This window comes from Aythya fuligula, chromosome 1, assembly GCF_009819795.1.
Source record: "Aythya fuligula isolate bAytFul2 chromosome 1, bAytFul2.pri, whole genome shotgun sequence".
Taxonomy (NCBI): domain Eukaryota; kingdom Metazoa; phylum Chordata; class Aves; order Anseriformes; family Anatidae; genus Aythya; species Aythya fuligula.
In genome coordinates this window covers 171,286,194-171,303,593 of record NC_045559.1, presented here as the reverse complement: position 1 = coordinate 171,303,593, position 17,400 = coordinate 171,286,194, and the positions used below count along the sequence as shown (strand labels likewise).

At 38.1% G+C, this 17,400-nt stretch overlaps 1 protein-coding gene across 1 annotated transcript in view; it reads left to right on the top strand.

Moving 5' to 3' along the window:
• TDRD3 (tudor domain containing 3) overlaps positions 1 to 17,400 on the top strand; it is a 105,334-nt gene that overhangs the window by 43,801 nt on the left and 44,133 nt on the right. The window contains exons 4-5 of the mRNA XM_032187127.1: positions 10,440 to 10,600; positions 12,446 to 12,587. Coding sequence (XP_032043018.1) covers positions 10,440 to 10,600; positions 12,446 to 12,587 — 303 coding nt within the window. The remainder of the gene's footprint in view (positions 1 to 10,439; positions 10,601 to 12,445; positions 12,588 to 17,400) is intronic.

Sequence of the window (17,400 nt, the reverse complement as noted above, 5' to 3'; positions counted from 1 at the left end):
CAGATAAACACGATTAAGGTTATAAACTTTGTAATTTACCTGTGGTTGTGCAGCTTATGGGTTATGTGGATAAACCATGTCAGATGATGCAATGCTTTATATTCCACAGGTAGTATTATATTCAAAGTTTAGATATGCCATATTTTTGACATATACACTGTATGTTTAGATAAAAATTGAATTTGACCTCATTGGTATACCCTTCCTGTTTTCTTCCTTGCATTCATTTAAGAGAGTGGATAAATGAAGGAGTTTTTATTTTAAAGCTAGTGGTAGTTCTCCATTCAAATCATTATCCCTAATTTCCCAGTATTGATGATCTGTATTTTTGATGTGAAGGTTCTTGAGAAACATATTTCATTACTGTTGAAATTCACTATAGCAATAAATCAAGGCAGCATTCTTTTGAGAAAGCAAGATTGATGAGAGAGGCTGTTTAAGAGCTGTTTGGATTTATTTCTGTTGATGCTATTGTCCGAATGGGGTGGTGACTGATATACCACAAGCTTCTGGAACAACAACAGAGGAACATCATTGTCAGCTATGAAAAGCCCACTTGAGAGATACCATGCTTGGGTGATAGTTCATAGTGGTTAGCCAGACAGCAGTCCATGCATGAAACCCATTACTTATTAAAACAACTTTCTGGAAGAAGTATTATTAATTTTATTTCTTACTATATGGAACTGTTTTTGCAAGTGCTACTTCAAAATATTATCGTTTTTTTTTTTTTTCCTTTTTCCCAAGGTGTTAGTTTATGAATTAATTCTGATAGATTGTTTACCTTTTTATGATTTGGAATAACATACCGTTAAAGATACTTCAGTGCTTAAAGTTTTTTTTTTTTTTTTCCACCTAGAAAAATGAAAAAAAAAATAAATCTAGGCTTTTTCTTATATCTGTGATTTGAATATTTTTCTTCCCCGTCAGCATTCTGTTTTTGAAGTATGGAAAACGAATAAAATACTTCTCATCATCTGTTTTTACACTGTTCATTTTGCAGTTGCTTAATTGAGTATTACTGAATTCTGCACTTCATATCCTGTAGTATTGACAAAATCTAAACATATTTGGTTAAATACTTCAACGAGGTCAAGTGCAATGCTCTGTACCTGGGTCAGGGCAATCCCAGGGACAAATAACATGCTGGGCAGGGAATGGATTGAGAGCAGCCCAGGTGAGAAAGACGTAGGGGTGTTGGTTGCTGAAGGGCCAGAGCAGGTGATACGTGCTTGCAGCCCAGAAAGCAGGCTGCATCAAAAGAAGCGTGGCCAGCAGGTTGAGGGAGGTGATTGTCCCCCTCTGCTCTACTTTTATGAGACCCCTCCTAGGATACTGGGTTCAGCTCTGGGACCCCCGGCATAAGAAGTACGTGGACATAGTAGGTATGTCCTATAGGACATGGGCCTAGTAATGAGTCCAGGGGAGTCAAGAATGACAGTGGGGCTGGAGCACTTCAGTGAAGACAGGCTGAGGGAGTGAGTTGGGATTGTTCAACCTGGAGAAGAGCAGGCACCAGGGAGACCTTATAGCGGCCTTCCAGTACCTGTAGGGGACCCATAAGAAAGATGGGTAAGGACTCTTTACTCTGAGGTGTTGTGATAGTACAAGGGGTAACAGTTTTAAGCTAGAAAAGGGCAAATTTAGTTAATATGAGGGTAAATTTTTTTTTACTATGAGGGTGGTGAGGCACTGGAACAGGTTGCTGAGAGAAGTTGTGGATGCCCCATCTCTGGAAGTGTTCAAGGCCAGGCTGGATGGGGCTTTGAGCAATCTGGTCTGGTGGGAGGAATCCCTGCCCATGGCAGGGGGTCTGGAACTATATCTGTAAGGTGGCTTCTGATCCAAACCATTTTATGATGAATATAATTCTCCAAGTATTGTTGGGTGCATTATAATGCTTTTCATATTTAGGTTTGCTATTTTAGTTTCCAACTGAAACATTTTCAGTTGGAAGTGATTTTTATAGTTTTTTTTTTTTTTTTTTTTTCTCCACAGTTGAATTACTGTTGGGTTTCTTTAGAGGTAATTGTTCAGCTGTTTACTTGAGAATATACCTAGTAACTTCTCCATTTTAGTGCCAGTAGAGGCTATGGAACAGATCATCCTGAGTGCCATCAGGCAGAACATACATGACAGCCAGGTGTTCAGGCCCAGTCACCATGGCTTTATGAAAGGCAGGTCTTGCTTGATGTACATGATCTGCTTCTAGGGCAAGGTGACATGCTTAGTAGATGAGGAATAGGCTGTGGGTGTTGTTTATTTAGGCTTTCCTAAAGCTTTTGACACAGTTTCCCACAGCATCTTTCTGGAGAAGCTGGCTGCTCATGGCTTGGATGGTTGTACTCTTAACTGGGTAAAAAACTGTCTGGGTGGCCAGGCCCAAAGTGTTGTTGTGAATGGAGTTAAATCCAGCTGGAGGCCAGTCACTAGCAGTTTCTCCAGGGCTCAGTACTGGGGCCAATTCTACTTAATATCTTTTTCAATGATCTGGACGAGGGGATCAAGTGCATTCTTAGTACAAGTTTACTGATAACACCAAGTTGGGTGGGAGTGCTGATTTGCTTGAGGGTAGGAGGGCTATGACACCTATGCAATTTAATTACTAACAGAAAACATAGGCTTGATATTAGTTTATTGTAAAATCATTTCTGAGGCTATTCAAGGTAGGCAATGTGTATGGTGTCTTGTAGTCATCGGACCTGTAAAAAAAGAATGTAAAGTTCATGTACTTATGTACATTGCCCAGAGCTCCAAATGTTGGATGGCATATTCATAAAAGGTCTCTTCACTTAATGTTGTTCGTTTAGAATTCCAGTGAGAAATACAAGAGTGAACTTTTTTAGATTAGCAGTTTTGACTAAACAAACAATTTTAAGTGTGTTGCAGACATAGGAAATACTGGAAATAATGTTTTTTGACCTTGTCTTTTGGAGTGCTTCAGATCGCAAAGTAAAAAGCAAGTCACTGCACTTGGATGACAAGACTTAGAGTGCTGTTCTTGCAAAAGATGTTGGAAATTATGCATTTTTTGGTAGATTGTAGGAAAAACTTACAAGTGTGACCTTTATGCTTGGAGATGTTTTGTTGATTTGTGAAAAATTTATATTTTAAAAGATGAGTGTGTGTGTGTGTGTGTGGGGAAGAGTGGTTGGTGATTGTTTTTATGTTGACTTACTGAGCTAGAGGATAAGCAACTAATTTGTAGATCAACAGGCTTTTAATTGAAGGTTATCCAGTGTATGTTCAGAACCAAAATTGTCCACTGAAAAAGGAAAAGAGTGATAAAAGGGAAGTAATGATTAGGGAGAGTAATGATGTGATTTCAATGATTTAAAATCCAGACTCATGGATTTCAGTATAAAAGAAGCTCTTAAATGAAATATTTAACAAAGAGATAAATGGTTTTATTTTTTTTTTTTCCTAGCTTGATACTTTGCCTCCATTTTCAGTATGGATATTCTAACTTCTGTGGCAAAATAAGGAAGGTGTATGGAAGTTGTGATTACTGTGTCTAAGTAAGCAAAAGTTACGTGTATAAAATGTGAAATCACATATTTAGGGACTGACAGTCCTGCTGTAGGCTTAGAACTCCCTCATTTGGGAGTCAATGCAGAGGAGAGAAACTTGGTTATAGAAGTTGGTGTTGCCTGTAAACAGTGCAGTGCGGCTGCGAAAAGGAAAGTGGAATAAAGATGTGTTCTGAGACACCTCTATATCTGGGAAGACATTGCAGAGGTTTTGTTGCAGCTGACGATTGTATAATTTTGGTCATTGTTTTTGAGAAAGGTAAAATTGAGATACTGCGAGTACAAGGGAGTATTACTAGGATAAGTGGGAAGTGGAAAGGAAAGTATGTTTCCAGGCAGCAAACTTGGAATCAGGGAGGAGGTACAGAGTTTGTAAGCATATCAGAAAGAAGAAAGTAATAAAAGAGGAGTAAGATTAGTTTAAATTGGAAGAGAATTTTTGGTGGAGAAATTGATTTAAACTACTCAAGAAATCTAGATTAAAAACTGAAAAAAAAGATGCTTAATAATCAGTGCAATAATATTCTGGAACATCTCTTCCCTGTAGCAGTTAAGTTTTTTTTTTTTTTTTTTTTTTTTTTTTTTTTTTTTTTTTAATGCATCTGTCATTCTGTCATTGTTGTTAGTGAATAGAGCTTGATATATTTCTGCAGGGGGTTGTCTTACTGTTGATGGGGATGGAAGACTGGATAGTAGGATTGTGTGCTGCAGGAATCTAATCCAATCCAAATTTTTTAAAATTCAAGTTTGCTTGATTCAAGGCACTTCTATTTCCCATATAGTCAGGTAATTGAGAGAAATCAATGTGTATCTATTCCTTTCATTTTCAGTCATAAAGAGTAAAAATACAAACAGGGGGAAAAAGCTTTCTTTTTTTTTTTTTTTCTTTTTTTTCTTGTAGATAACTTCTGGCAGTGGTGATGGGGGTTTTGAGAAGCCAGAGAAAATGGGATGAAGGAAAATTGTGGCGCACATTCATTTTTGTTTTCTTATTTCTTAAATTCCAAACTTGTCTGCTTCTGTTGACATTGCTAAGGAGATTGGACTTTCTATGTGTGAACTTCTGCTAAAATTTAGTTTGGTCTTACTTTAATCAACTTTTTTATTTAAATCATAGCTTTTAGATGGTTATTCTAGGAAAAAAAAACACTCTGTAAACCTTTTGCTAGAGAAAGGTAATCCTCTAGCTTTAGAAAAGAAGTATGGACTGTAAAGAAAAAGTCTGGGAATTACTTTTTTATAGCTTTTAGCACAAACTAGTAGATAGTACACTGATCTTTGCTTTCCTAACGGTACAGTTTTCGTTTAGTGAAGTTAGGCAAATCTGCCTACTTAGTAAGTGCTGCTGCCTATTTTGAGATGTGTAAAAATAATTGTTTGTGTAACCTCTCAGTAGAAGGTACCTGTGGTTCAGAAATGCTTCAGGAGGGAAGAAAAATTACACATTTCTGTTGTTCATCTTGCATGGAAAATAACTTTGATTTGTAGCATTAAGACGATAGGCAAATATTTTCATAAAAGACATAATAGAGTCTAAATGTGAAACAATGTGGGCAGTTGACCATATATGTGATTGTCAACTTTAGTCACTGATACACAAAAATCTTTTATTTGCTCATTTATATCTGTTTTGTGTGGCCTTAAAAATCTATATAACCACCATTAACCACAAGATGGCCACATTTGCATAGGATTTAAGAAGGCTGAACCCTCGCATTTCCATCCAGATGACTGTATGCCATGCATATATGTGAGGTATTTTTAATGTAATGAAGATACAAGGAAGTCTGTTATAACAAGTTATAATGTACAATTTAGTAATGATGTTACATTTAGGGTATAGCTTTGTTTTCTTTTGAGTATGTATGCTCAATTACAATTGAAACATTCATTTCACGAGTGTTCAGAAAGGATTTCATTTCTAACATCAGAGAAATGCTTTCCAAATGCTGACAGGCTGATGGTAAGCAGTTAGAACATAACTTGCTACATATTTTAATTCTTGTTTTAAGTTACTCTTACACTTCCCAATTTCTGCCAGTACATTAGTATAACTAACAGTGCTTAGTTGCCTGCTACCATCTCTTTGATTGTGTATGTCATGGTTTCCTACAGCCTTTTTTATTTTAAGGCATGATTGAATTTGCTGTTCCGGTTAAAACTGATCTGCATTAAAAAGTTTCAGTCTTGAGGTGCTTGTATTTAGCTTCCATTGAGAGTGATTGCTCTGTGTTTGAAACTGCGTATGTCAAAAATGAATTTTTCATTGATCTTTTATAATTGAGATGATTTTGACAGGCTTAGGTACTTGTGGCTGTGCATGCAGTGATGCTGACAGATGGAACTGAGTGATAGTCTGTCTAGAGAGAGCTATTTAGCAGCTTTAGGTAAGCTCTCATCCTTGAACTCTTCACCTTTTCAGTGTTTTGATTGTGTTCTTAGCTCCTAATGCCTATTTCAGGAGCTTTAAAGAGGCATGATTCCATCTGTATTTTTGAGAAAAAGTAGATAATGCTAGATATAATAGATATAGCAAAGTCCTTGTGAAAGGTTGACTTTTTAGTTTTCAGATGAGGTTGAGTGTGTCAAAGCAATGCCTCTAGGCAGGCAGTATCTTGAAAACAGTAGGTTATAGTCTAGTTGTTACATTACGTAAAAATCATTAGGTAGCTATTGGGAATTGTTTCAGATTTTACCTCTGTAACTTTGAGATCAGATGGGACTGATTTATTAGAAGATTTTCTACCTTGATCACAGTACTTTGGCAAGTTAGTATGCTTCTGGTTCTAGCTTGATCTGGAACATCTCTTGTTTTAAAGATAATTGCTGCCATCCTGTTTGTGTGCGGCAATGTCTTAACTTGCTGACCCTGTGGCAAGTGTAAGTACTGTTTGAAGACCACTGGTATTAAATAGTTTTAGTGACTTTCAGGATTTGCTGGAAGGGCTTTTGATTTGTTCTGCATAGTATATCCAACAGTTGATCTACTAGCCCCCTCCAGTCAGAGTGCATAGTTAACATTGCAGACTCTTTTTCTGAACACAATGTGAAGTACTTAAATGTTTCTTTGTATGGAAGAAGCCTATGAGTTAACTAAATATGAGTAAATTATCTTTTAGTCTATTTAAACTGTGTCTAGAAAGACCTGAATACATTGTATCACATTATAATGTGGATATTTGTTTATACTGTTTTCATTTTTTGTTCTTTACAAGAGTCATGTATGCTCTTACATGAGGTTTCACCTACAAATATAAGCTGAGGAAATCTAGGCTTTGTCTAATCATGGTCTGCTTGACAAGTGGTTCTTAAAGTAAATAGATGCACTTCATTTTGAAATTATGAAGGTGGTCTTAAAAGTCTACGCTTGAATAATTTTGACAAATACTTCACTTAAAATCTCAGTAGAATGAAAAAGAAACACATTACTGTAGTCAGTAAAAGACATCAAAGAGAAGGGTGATGTACTGAAATCAGGAAACTGAAAGGGCTGTCAACAAAGTAATTCTATCATCTTTCACATTCCAGCTTGGCACCAATTTAAAATAAATTTTAGTTATAAAATTTTAAAAGTATTTTAAAATAGTGTTATAGAAAAAAGTAATTTACTCTGGAAATTCATTATCACTTGATAACATGTATGCCTTACTTCTGCTTTTGAATTCATTAAACCTCAACTTCCAGTCATTACCCTTTGTCTCATTCTCCCGTTTCAAGGTCAAGAGTTCAGATTTATCTAGTAGTTTTCACATAAATAAATTTTAAACTTTCAGTATGAATATTATAATGTCATTAGTGCAATACTGTGTATTGTAGAAGATGATACTGTACTTTTCACATTGAAAAACTAAGATTATTCATTAATATGTGTGCAGTTGCCTGTCCAGTTAACAAATACTTTTTGGAGCAACTGTTTTTTTGTATACAATCTTTCTCCTTCTATGACAAAGTGATGGCACTTAGTGGATGAGGGAGAGGCTGTGGATGTGGTCTGCCTTGATTTCAGTAAGGCTTTTGACACCGTTTCCCTCAACGTGCTCCTCAACAAGCTGGCTGCTTATGGCTTGAGCTGGCGTATGCTTAGTTGGGTTAAAAACTGGCTGGATAGCCGGGCCCAAATTGTTGTGGTGAATGGAGTCAAATCCTCCAAAGTGGAGGCCGGTCACTAGTGCAGTCCCTCCCCCACGGTTCAGTACTGGGGCCAGTCCTCTTTAATATCTTTATCGATGACCTGGATGAGGGCATTGAGTGCACCTTCAGTAAGTTTGCAGATGACACTAAGTGAGGTGCATGTGTTGATCTGCTTGAGAGTAGGAAGGCTCTGCAGGAGGATCTGGATAGGCTGGACCGATGGGCTGAGGCCAACTGCATGAAGTTCAACAAGGCCAAGTGCCGGGTCCTGCACCTGGGGCGCAATAACCCCAAGCAGAGCTACAGGTTGGGAGAGGAGTGGTTGGAGAGCTGCCAGGCAGAGAAGGACCTGGGAGTGATGGTGGATAGTCAGATGAATATGAGCCAGCAGTGTGCTCAGGTGGCCAATACGGCCAACGGCATCCTGGCTTGTATAAGAATCAGCGTGTCCAGCAGGTCTAGGGAAGTGATTGTCCCCCTGTACTCGGCTCTGGTGGGGCCGCACCTCGAGTACTGTGTTCAGTTTTGGGCCCCTCGCTACAAGAAGGACATCGAGGTGCTCGAGCGAGTCCAGAGAAGGGCGACGAAGCTGGTGAGGGGTTTGGAGAACAAGTCCTACGAGGAGCGGCTGAGGGAGCTGGGCTTGTTCAGCCTGGAGAAAAGGAGGCTCAGGGGTGACCTTATCGCTCTTTATAAGTACATTAAAGGAGGCTGTAGTGAGGTGGGGGTTGGTCTGTTCTCCCATGTACCTGGTGACAGGATGAGGGGGAATGGGCTCAAGTTGCACCAGGGGTGTTTTAGGTTAGATATTAGGAAGAATTTCTTTACCAAAAGGTTTGTCAGGCATTGGAATGGGTTGCCCAGGGAAGTGGGTGGAGTCACCATCCCTGGAGGTCTTTGAAGGATGTTTAGATGTAGAGCTTAGTGATATGGTTTAGTGGAGGACTTGTTAGTGTTAGGTCAGAGGTTGGACTAGGTGATCTTGGAGGTCTCTTCCAACCTAGATGATTCTGTTATTATATAATCCCATATTATCATTTAGGTAATGCCTTCATTCATGTTCCAGATACTACAGTTGTAGTTTACTCTTTCATTGGCATTGTGCAACATGGTTATTTTACCAGAATCTAAGGATTTTCATCAAAAACTGCAAGAGAGCAGTGTGAAACCTGTGGCTTGAAGGAGCTTTGAGCAAGTACTGCAGAGTGGTCTAGAGAGCTTTTAACTTTGGGTTGATGAACTCTCTTGAATGTAAAAACTTGCTATTACTGGTTTTCATGTGACTCTTCATTGTGCTCAGTGAGAACAGCTACTTGGAAACTTAAATATTAACATTGCCTTCATGTGTCTTTGTAACTTGGCCAAGTTAAGAGGATTTTTATATGGTGGGTTACAGTGATTCTTTGAAGTAGTCCATGCAAAGACTACTGGTATAGGTCTTCTGGATTCACCTGGAATTTTGTGATGGTAGTCTTCCTTCTGCAGGAAGATGGACTTCTGCCATCACTACGTGGTCGTTTTATGTGGTGAGAGGGAAACTGAGCTGAATTGTGACAGGGAAGCTCTAAGAACCTGATTAAGTCCGTATAAACAAATAGGTTGTTAATATAGCATAGTTACTTAAGAGTACCATTCTTCTGTTCTTCTTCTGCACCTGTTTCTTTGAAGTAACATGTAATTTTCATCATTAGAGAAGCAGACGCTATTGTCTAAGCTCGTCAAATGTGCAGCTGTGCTTTATTGTAATGCATGCTTGATACAGTGTATAAGAAAACCTGAATCTATTTGCATATATATTCATAGTTAGCCTAGCTCTAATTTCTTTGTGCTCCAGAATTGTAAGGGGTCTATCAAACAGTTATTTAAAAACAAAAACACGTGCCCAGAACTAAAATTTATTTAACATTTATGAGAGAAATTGCAATCATAATAAAGATACTGTTCAGCTGAGTACCAGATCTAGTTGTGGTCACTTAGGAGTGCTTCTCATATAACTAACACTTCTTCATTTGTACTTTGAAAACATTTTATATTAAAAAAAAAAAGTTTTAATTTATGATAAGCCAGGCTTAATGAGTTGAAACAATTTATGAGTGTGGTGGTGTGTCATTCACTACTATAGAAATAATCTTTCTGTACAAAAATTCTAGAAGAGAAAAATATTAATCGTCATCTCTTTGTGTCTTGTTTTTTGAAGTTAGTTGATAGAGGGGGACTTGTTTTCCTATTATACATTAAATTATCCAGTTATGCTTCTGTTGAAATCAAGGGGAAAGAAAACTCCATTCATAGGAGAAACAGGATTGGTCATTTAACTGTTACTGTCAGAAATAAGAGTTAGACAGAAATGAATGAAAATACTGTTGTTTATACTATCATTTTCAGATATTCACTTATTGAAAGAAATGATACAAAAGCTCCAAGTTTAAGTAGATTTCCAAATGAACATAACCTCTACAGCTTTTGAGAAATCCTCCACCACAAATACAGTATTTGAAGTCTTGTTTTTTTTGTTCGTACACTCGCTCCAAATCTTTCACTTCTTTTCTATAATTGATATTGTAGAGATGTACTAAGCATCATTACAGCTGTTTCTCTGAAAAAGCCATTTTTGACATGTTTTAGAACATACTGTATGTGAGTGATAGAAATTGAACGTAACTGCCTAATTAAATTACACTTTGCTTTGCCTGGGGGCATCTGTTAGTGTGTCTAGATATTACAGTGTGCTTGCTTCAAGGTGTTAACATTTTTGTCTTTTCTGTTTTGCATAAATAGCTGGAAGGGCCATGTGTTCTGCAAATACAGAAAATACGCAATGTTGCTGCACCAAAGGATAATGAAGAGTCTCAGGCTGCTCCCAGAATGTTACGTTTACAGATGACTGATGGACACACAAGCTGCACAGCTATAGAATACAGTAGTATGTCAAAAATAAGGTGGGCAACTTTGCTTTTTGGTTTATTCTCATTTCCGTCTCAGATTTTGGAAATACAGGAGAACTTTAAAGTAGCATGCAGAAGTGTATATGAATGTAATTTACAATGCTCTTTATGCTGAAGAGGATTTTTGCAGCCATCTGTTGAGTCAGACTTAACAAGGCAAGCAGGCTTATGAGTGTGTGCTAACTTGAGACAAATCTCAATTTTTTTTCGCAGATTTTTTGTCTGACTTGGTAACAAGAATGTCACAGCCCTGACGCACCTAACCTCATGCAATTAGTGTTGCTTTACCATGGACAAAGCTATAACTTGTACCGAATTAGTCATTTTTTCTTTAGTTAAAAATGAAGGACAGAAGAGCTAATTACTGCTGAACATGGGGATTTCTTGTGTGTGTAGTCATTAAGATATTGAAAAAGATCTCCAGTGTGTAGTCTCTGGAGTTATGGTATGCTTTGCTCTTCATTCCAGATTACTTTCTATTTAAAAAGCATCTTCTTCCTCTGTCTGTCTCTGCTAGATGTGTAGACCTTTTGTACTTCATTTTTAAATGTCGTCTTTGATTGTTATACTGCTCATTCTGAGTAGGAAGCAGCTTGCAGTTCAGAGTGAAGATGATCTAAAAGTAGAGTACTTGATGATATTTTAATTTTAGCTTGAGCCCTCACAACTTGGAATATCATATTCCAATGGGAGTATAAAAAGCGCGGAAAAGGAAGGCAAACAGAGTCCTGCATTAGATTCTAGAGCAAACAGTACACACAAGACCAACAGCCAGTAAAAGACATAATTTAAAAGTTCTTAGATGAAGTCTCCAGTGTCACAACTCATCACTTTCTGTAGTAGTGACAGAAGTTCTTGTTTTCTTTCTTGTCTGTTTTTTTTTTTTTTCTGATCTTATTTTCTTTGCTTCTGTCAGAACAATATAGAAAGTCCATTAATAGTGCAGAGGTTTAAGTTACTAATGCTAAAATTGTCTGACTTCTCTGTGAGTGTTCCTTACCATGTGGTATGGTTCTGTGACTGCAATGACAGCTTTAGCATATTTTGAAGAGGTTATTATCTCTTACTCGAAAGGTTATAACACACTGTCCTCTTTTGTTTCTTACTGTAAAAATAATCATTTCCAGATTGTGCTGCTTGCCACATCTTTCAATTAGGAGTTGGAGATGCATGATACTTTTATGCATCTGCTGTTGTTTTTATAGGGTAGATTCAAATGAAAAGAAGATAGGTACCTTCTTGTGGGAGTTGACCACAGAGAGCATCCATCTGCTTTTAAATCATGGAGTAATGAGCGAAGAAGCACCACAAGGTGCATGGTTTTTATATTCTGGAACAGTTGTGGCTGTTAGCAATGTATAGAAGGCATCATTCTCAACTGTTCCTAGTTTTCTCCTAAGTTAAATGTCTAAAACAAACGAGATGATTAACCATCTGGAAATCTTCCGTTTATTAACTATAAATGAGTCTTAGGATGAGGAACTTATTCTTAGACAACTGACTTTGAGACATCTTCTGTTAGTCTAGACAAATCACATCCTTAGCTTGGTACTGTTAAATTGGATTTTAACCAACCAGACAATTTGCAAACATTCATCTCTGTTAGAATCTAATTTGCAATATGGCATCTTTGTGTAATGAATGGGAAGTGTTCCAAAAAAGCTGTTGAAAACTACGGTGCCTGTTGAAGGAGTTATTGCAAAGGTTTTTGATGCTAATCATTTATTATGAAATATGAAAATGTTGAAAGTATAATAGGAATAGTTTTGTATGTGTTCTTTTTGGTGGCAAAATATTAATAAACATATGTGAAATACTTGGTTTTGTTTCTGCTTGTAGCTTGAACACTCCACCTGGAACAAAAATTAAGCTTTCAGGAATTGTTGAAGTGAGAAATGGATTCTTGTTGTTGGATGACAGTAACACTGCAGTTCTCGGAGGTGAAGTGGAGCATCTTATAGAAAAGTGGGAATTGCAAAGGGTGAGGTAACACCACTGGAAATGCTTGTTTTACCAGATGCAAATTATGCTTTGTCATTAAATGTAATGTGTCAGCTGTGAACTTTTCCACAAGAAGCTTTTAGAACTTTACTGTCCAAGTATTTTTAAGAATGAAGCCAAGTATGTGTAAATAGATCAATATATTGTTGCAAATGAAATGGAAAGTTATTTTTGCATGGCAACTGATTCCTTTTTTAATCTGCAGGGGCAGAAAACATTTGTCAACCATATTGAATGTATTTCAGTGCAGTAATCATAGAATCATTTAGGTTGGAAAAAAACACAATGATCACCTAGTCCAACCTTTAACCTAGGACTGCCAAGTCTACCACTATACCATGTCCCTAAACATCACATCTACATGTCTTCTAACTACCTCCAGGGATGGTGATTCAACTGCTTTCCTGAGCAGCCTGTTACAATGACCCACAGCCCCTTCAGTGAAGAAATTTTTCCTAGTTTTCAACCTAAACCTTCCCTGGTGCAACTTGAAGCCATTTCCCCTCATCTCATCTCTTGTTGCGTGTGAGAAGAGACCAACCCCCAACCCACTACAACGTCCTTTGAGGTAGTTGTAGGGATTAATGAGGTCTCCCCTGAGTCATCTTTTCTCCAAGCTAAACAGCCCCTGCACCCTCAGCTGCTCCTCATAACACTTGTCCTGTAGACCATTCACCAGCTTTGTTGCCCTTCTCTGGACACACTCCTGCACCTCAGTGTCTTCCCTGTAGTGAAGGGCCCAAATCTGAACACATTATTTGAGATGTGGCCTCACCAGAGCTGAGTATAAAGGGAAAATCACTTTCCTACTCTTGCTTGCCACACTGATAGAAGCCAGGATGCTGTTGGCCTTCTTGGCCACCTGAGCACGATGCTGGCTCATATTCATCTGGCTTTCTTCACTCTGAGGATGCTGAGGCACTGGCACAGGTTGCCCAGGGAAGCTGTGGATGTCCCATCCCTGGAAATGTTTGAGGCCAGGTTGGATGGGGCCCTGGGCAAGCTGATCTAGTGGGAGGTGTCTCTGCCCATGTCAGGAGGGCTGGAATTAGATAATGTGTAAGGTCCCTTCCAACACAAACCATTCTGTGATTGGCTGTCAACCAATACCCCCAGGTCCCTTTTTGCTGGGCAGCTTTTCGGATGCTCTTCCCTCAGCCAGTAGGATTGCATGGGGTTGTTGTGCCCCAGGTGCAGGACCTGGCACTTTGCCTTGTTGAACCTCATACAGTTGGCCGTGGTGCATTGTTCCAGTCTGTCCAGATCCCTCTGTAGATTCCTCCTACCCTTGAGCAGATCAACGCTCCCGCCCAACTTGGCGTTGTCTGCTAGACTGTTTGGTTACTTCCCTAATGGTTGGTCACTTCCCATTATGACACCAGAACAGTGGTTTATGGTATGAAAATGTTAAAGAATGATGCCTTGTACAATCTGTAGATTGTAATTGTAAATTTTTGAGGCAACAAAAAGAAGTAGTTTTACAGAAAGTACTGAAGTTAGTAGCTTACATTGAAGATTTCATCAGTGCTTTAGGTAAAACTATGATTACATGAATTGGAGGCTTTAAAGTCCTTCAACAATCTACAACTACTTGTAAGTTCTTTTTCATTTGTTTTAGCATGGTTGCTGCAGGAAACTTAGGTGGACTTCCTCACAAATACGTGGAAATGCCTAGGACAAGAAATTGTGACCCTGCTACAAATAGCCCCAAAATCTTGCTGCATCTACCACTACTTATACTACTACTACAAAGAGACACACACCTATATTATGTCCATGTATATAAAACAAAGAGTAGCTTCTTATAAAGACCGTTTCACTGTAAGGTACTTTTGTTGCTGATGCAAAGTTTGGCACAGTTGTTTATTGTTTTGGCTAGCCTTCTTTGATGTTGGTTTGCATTTTATAGATATGAGCGAACTGGGCCAAAATTAATTTGAACATGAGATACAGAATCAACCAGAATGGAGAGTGTGCTTGGCATTCTTTTTGTGCTTTTATCATTGACAATATTAAAAAATGTATTAATAATCCTGAATCTAAATGAAATTGCCTGCTTGATTAAAAAAAGGGTTCTGGGACCAGAAACAGAACCATCCCATATTATCATTTTTGTTCATATTGACTATAAAACATGTAAGTTTTCTTTCCAAATAAAAGCATTAAGCTACAAGGTTGAAAAAAGGGACACAAACATCTTACATGTTCTTAAGAATATCAATTAGTTGGAAAGAGAAGGCTTTACAGAATCAGCTAGCTTTATTAGTGATACTTTGAACAATCTGTTTTCATGTTTGTTTTACTAGTGAGTTTTGGCAAGTTAGTTCTTGTGTTTATTCTACCTGTGTTTCAACAAAGAAACATTGTTCTGTAAATACTAATTAGTTTTTGAAGTCAATGTCAGGAAATAACTACAGAACAACAACTGCTTACAATAAAGCAAACCTTTTTATAACCATAGTGCTGGTAAGGGCAACTTTCAGCACTTGTCAGCCGCTTAGGTTGACTTTATGTGATATGTTCAAAAGAGTTTGTTTTCACTGATTTTCTGTTAGATACATTGTAGGAATTTAATTATTGCCTATTGCTATTCCCTGAGTTCTCTGGTTCCATTTTGCAGTTTGAATAGAAGAGAACAGGTCAGTTGGAAGGGCCCTACAAAGATCCAGTCCCTTCAGGACTAACCAGAAGTTAAAGCATTGTAGTGAGGGCATTTTCACTCTGACAGGCGTGGGGTGTCACGCACCTCTCTAGGAAGCCTGTTCCAGAGTTCGACCACCCTCTTGGTAAAGGAATTTTTCCTAATGTCCAGTTTGAACCTCCCCTGGCAAAGCTTTATGTAATTTCCCTGCATCCTATCCTCGGTTACATGGGGGCAGAGACGAGTACCTCCATGTCCATTTCCCCAGGAAGCTGCAGAGAGTTTGCTGGACTTTCAATTTCTTCTCCTCCCTGAACAGCTCACAGAACATGGTCCAAGTTTGCAGCAAGAATGTGACCATGTCAGCTGCAAAGCTACGAGGAACAAGAAATCAGTTTGGACAGGTGAACCATGGCCACTGCAAGTCATAGATCCACGTCTATATCCGGGCTGACAACTAGACAGATAGGGCTGAAACAAGTCTATAGAAGCCACATGCTCCTTCGGTAGCACTTTCCCCATGAACTTAATGTTTTCCCATTCAGAAAGCTTTACAAAACTGAATGGTTGACAGTAAGTAAGACTGTCAGCTCTCAAAGATATTTGAGAAAGGACATTGCCACTCCTTGTCTAATCGTGCCAGTCAGGATTAAATGAAATACTGAACAGTGTTTGCATAAAAAGACAGAAAACTTGTATTTGTGTGACTATTTCAATTTTTTTCAAGTCAATTTCTGTTTCTCCACTATGATATCTGAGGAGCGTTAATTGGGCTTCCTGTGTAGAAGATGAAATAAATAAGTTTGTTTATACTTGCTTTAAAAATCAGTGCTATTAAGTCAAAGAATTTTACAAAGCTTTGGGATTAAAATTATTTGTCCAGTATTAAATTATTGCCCTGATACCTGCCTGTCGGCTTAGAGTTGCATTACCATTTTGTTCCATTCAGGATGATATTTGAAATTGCTTTGGGGAGGAATCAGACTTTAGTAATAACAGACTTGTACTACAAATACTGTGTATACAGAATGAATGCAGTGTCATCACACAACAAATGCAGTTCAAGTGGAATAAGCGTTGTATTCTTTGTAGCAATAAAATTTGTTGTAAGGTAATTATTGCCTTTAAATTTCTTCCATTTTTTTTTTTAAGTGTCACCATTTAAGTGGCAGTAAATAAATAAGGAAGGAGTAAATGAAAAGGTTACCATGTAATCTTTTTTTCTTGATTATTTAGAAATAGAAGACAATGCTCCACGGACTTCTTTAGATGAGAATTCCAAATAATCATTCCTTCATAGTGTTCTCAGTGTTCTGGGGGTAATTAGGTTGTTTAAACCTCATTTGAAGGGCCAGGTGGTAGTGGTTTTTTTTTTCTTCTTTGGTATTGTTTTAGCACCAGTGGCTTCAGGGATTAGAATAGTTTCTACAGAGCCAGACTTCAGTGCCTCATGTTGTAAGGACAGCATGCGTGACGCTAACCTCAGATGATGTCTATAATGTAAGATACCTATTGGACTTAGTCACCCTAAAGTCATTTTACAGTCAGTAGGGAAGAACAGGCAGGTTTTAAGGCGTCAGGTATCCGAAGGGTGACATATTCCCTTAGCAGTCCTTGTTTGCCTTTGTCTCTTAAAAAGAACCTGATGTCACTGACTCAGATACAGACATTTACGTTGTAGATGCTGTGAAAAGTTGGGTGAAATGAATCATGCGTGAAGTGCCATGTAGTGAAGTACCATGCTTGGCTGTAGAGGCGTTTTTTACCCTTCACCTAGAATACCTCCCCGAGGAACAAGCTTGCCCATGAAATGTACTGGGCGAGTTTAGTTAGCAGCAGCAAGAATGTACTGGTGTGCTCCAGTGATCATCCCTTGCTTAGCTCATAATTTGAAGAAGGTACTTTTAAGTGAACTGGTGCTAAAGCAGCAAAAATTTATGATTTTTGCACTTGCAAGTGCTTTGTTTTGAATAATTTATTGAATGTTGTATCAACTTTTTTTACTGTGGGGCGTGAAGAAAAGTTTGTCTGTTTACTTATTTTATTTTTACCCTTGGATATGTTTAATGATCATAGATGACTCTGAAAATGTTCTTTGCTTATGGAATAAAAGTGGGTAATTTCAAGAGTGGGCCAAAAGCCTTAACTTAGT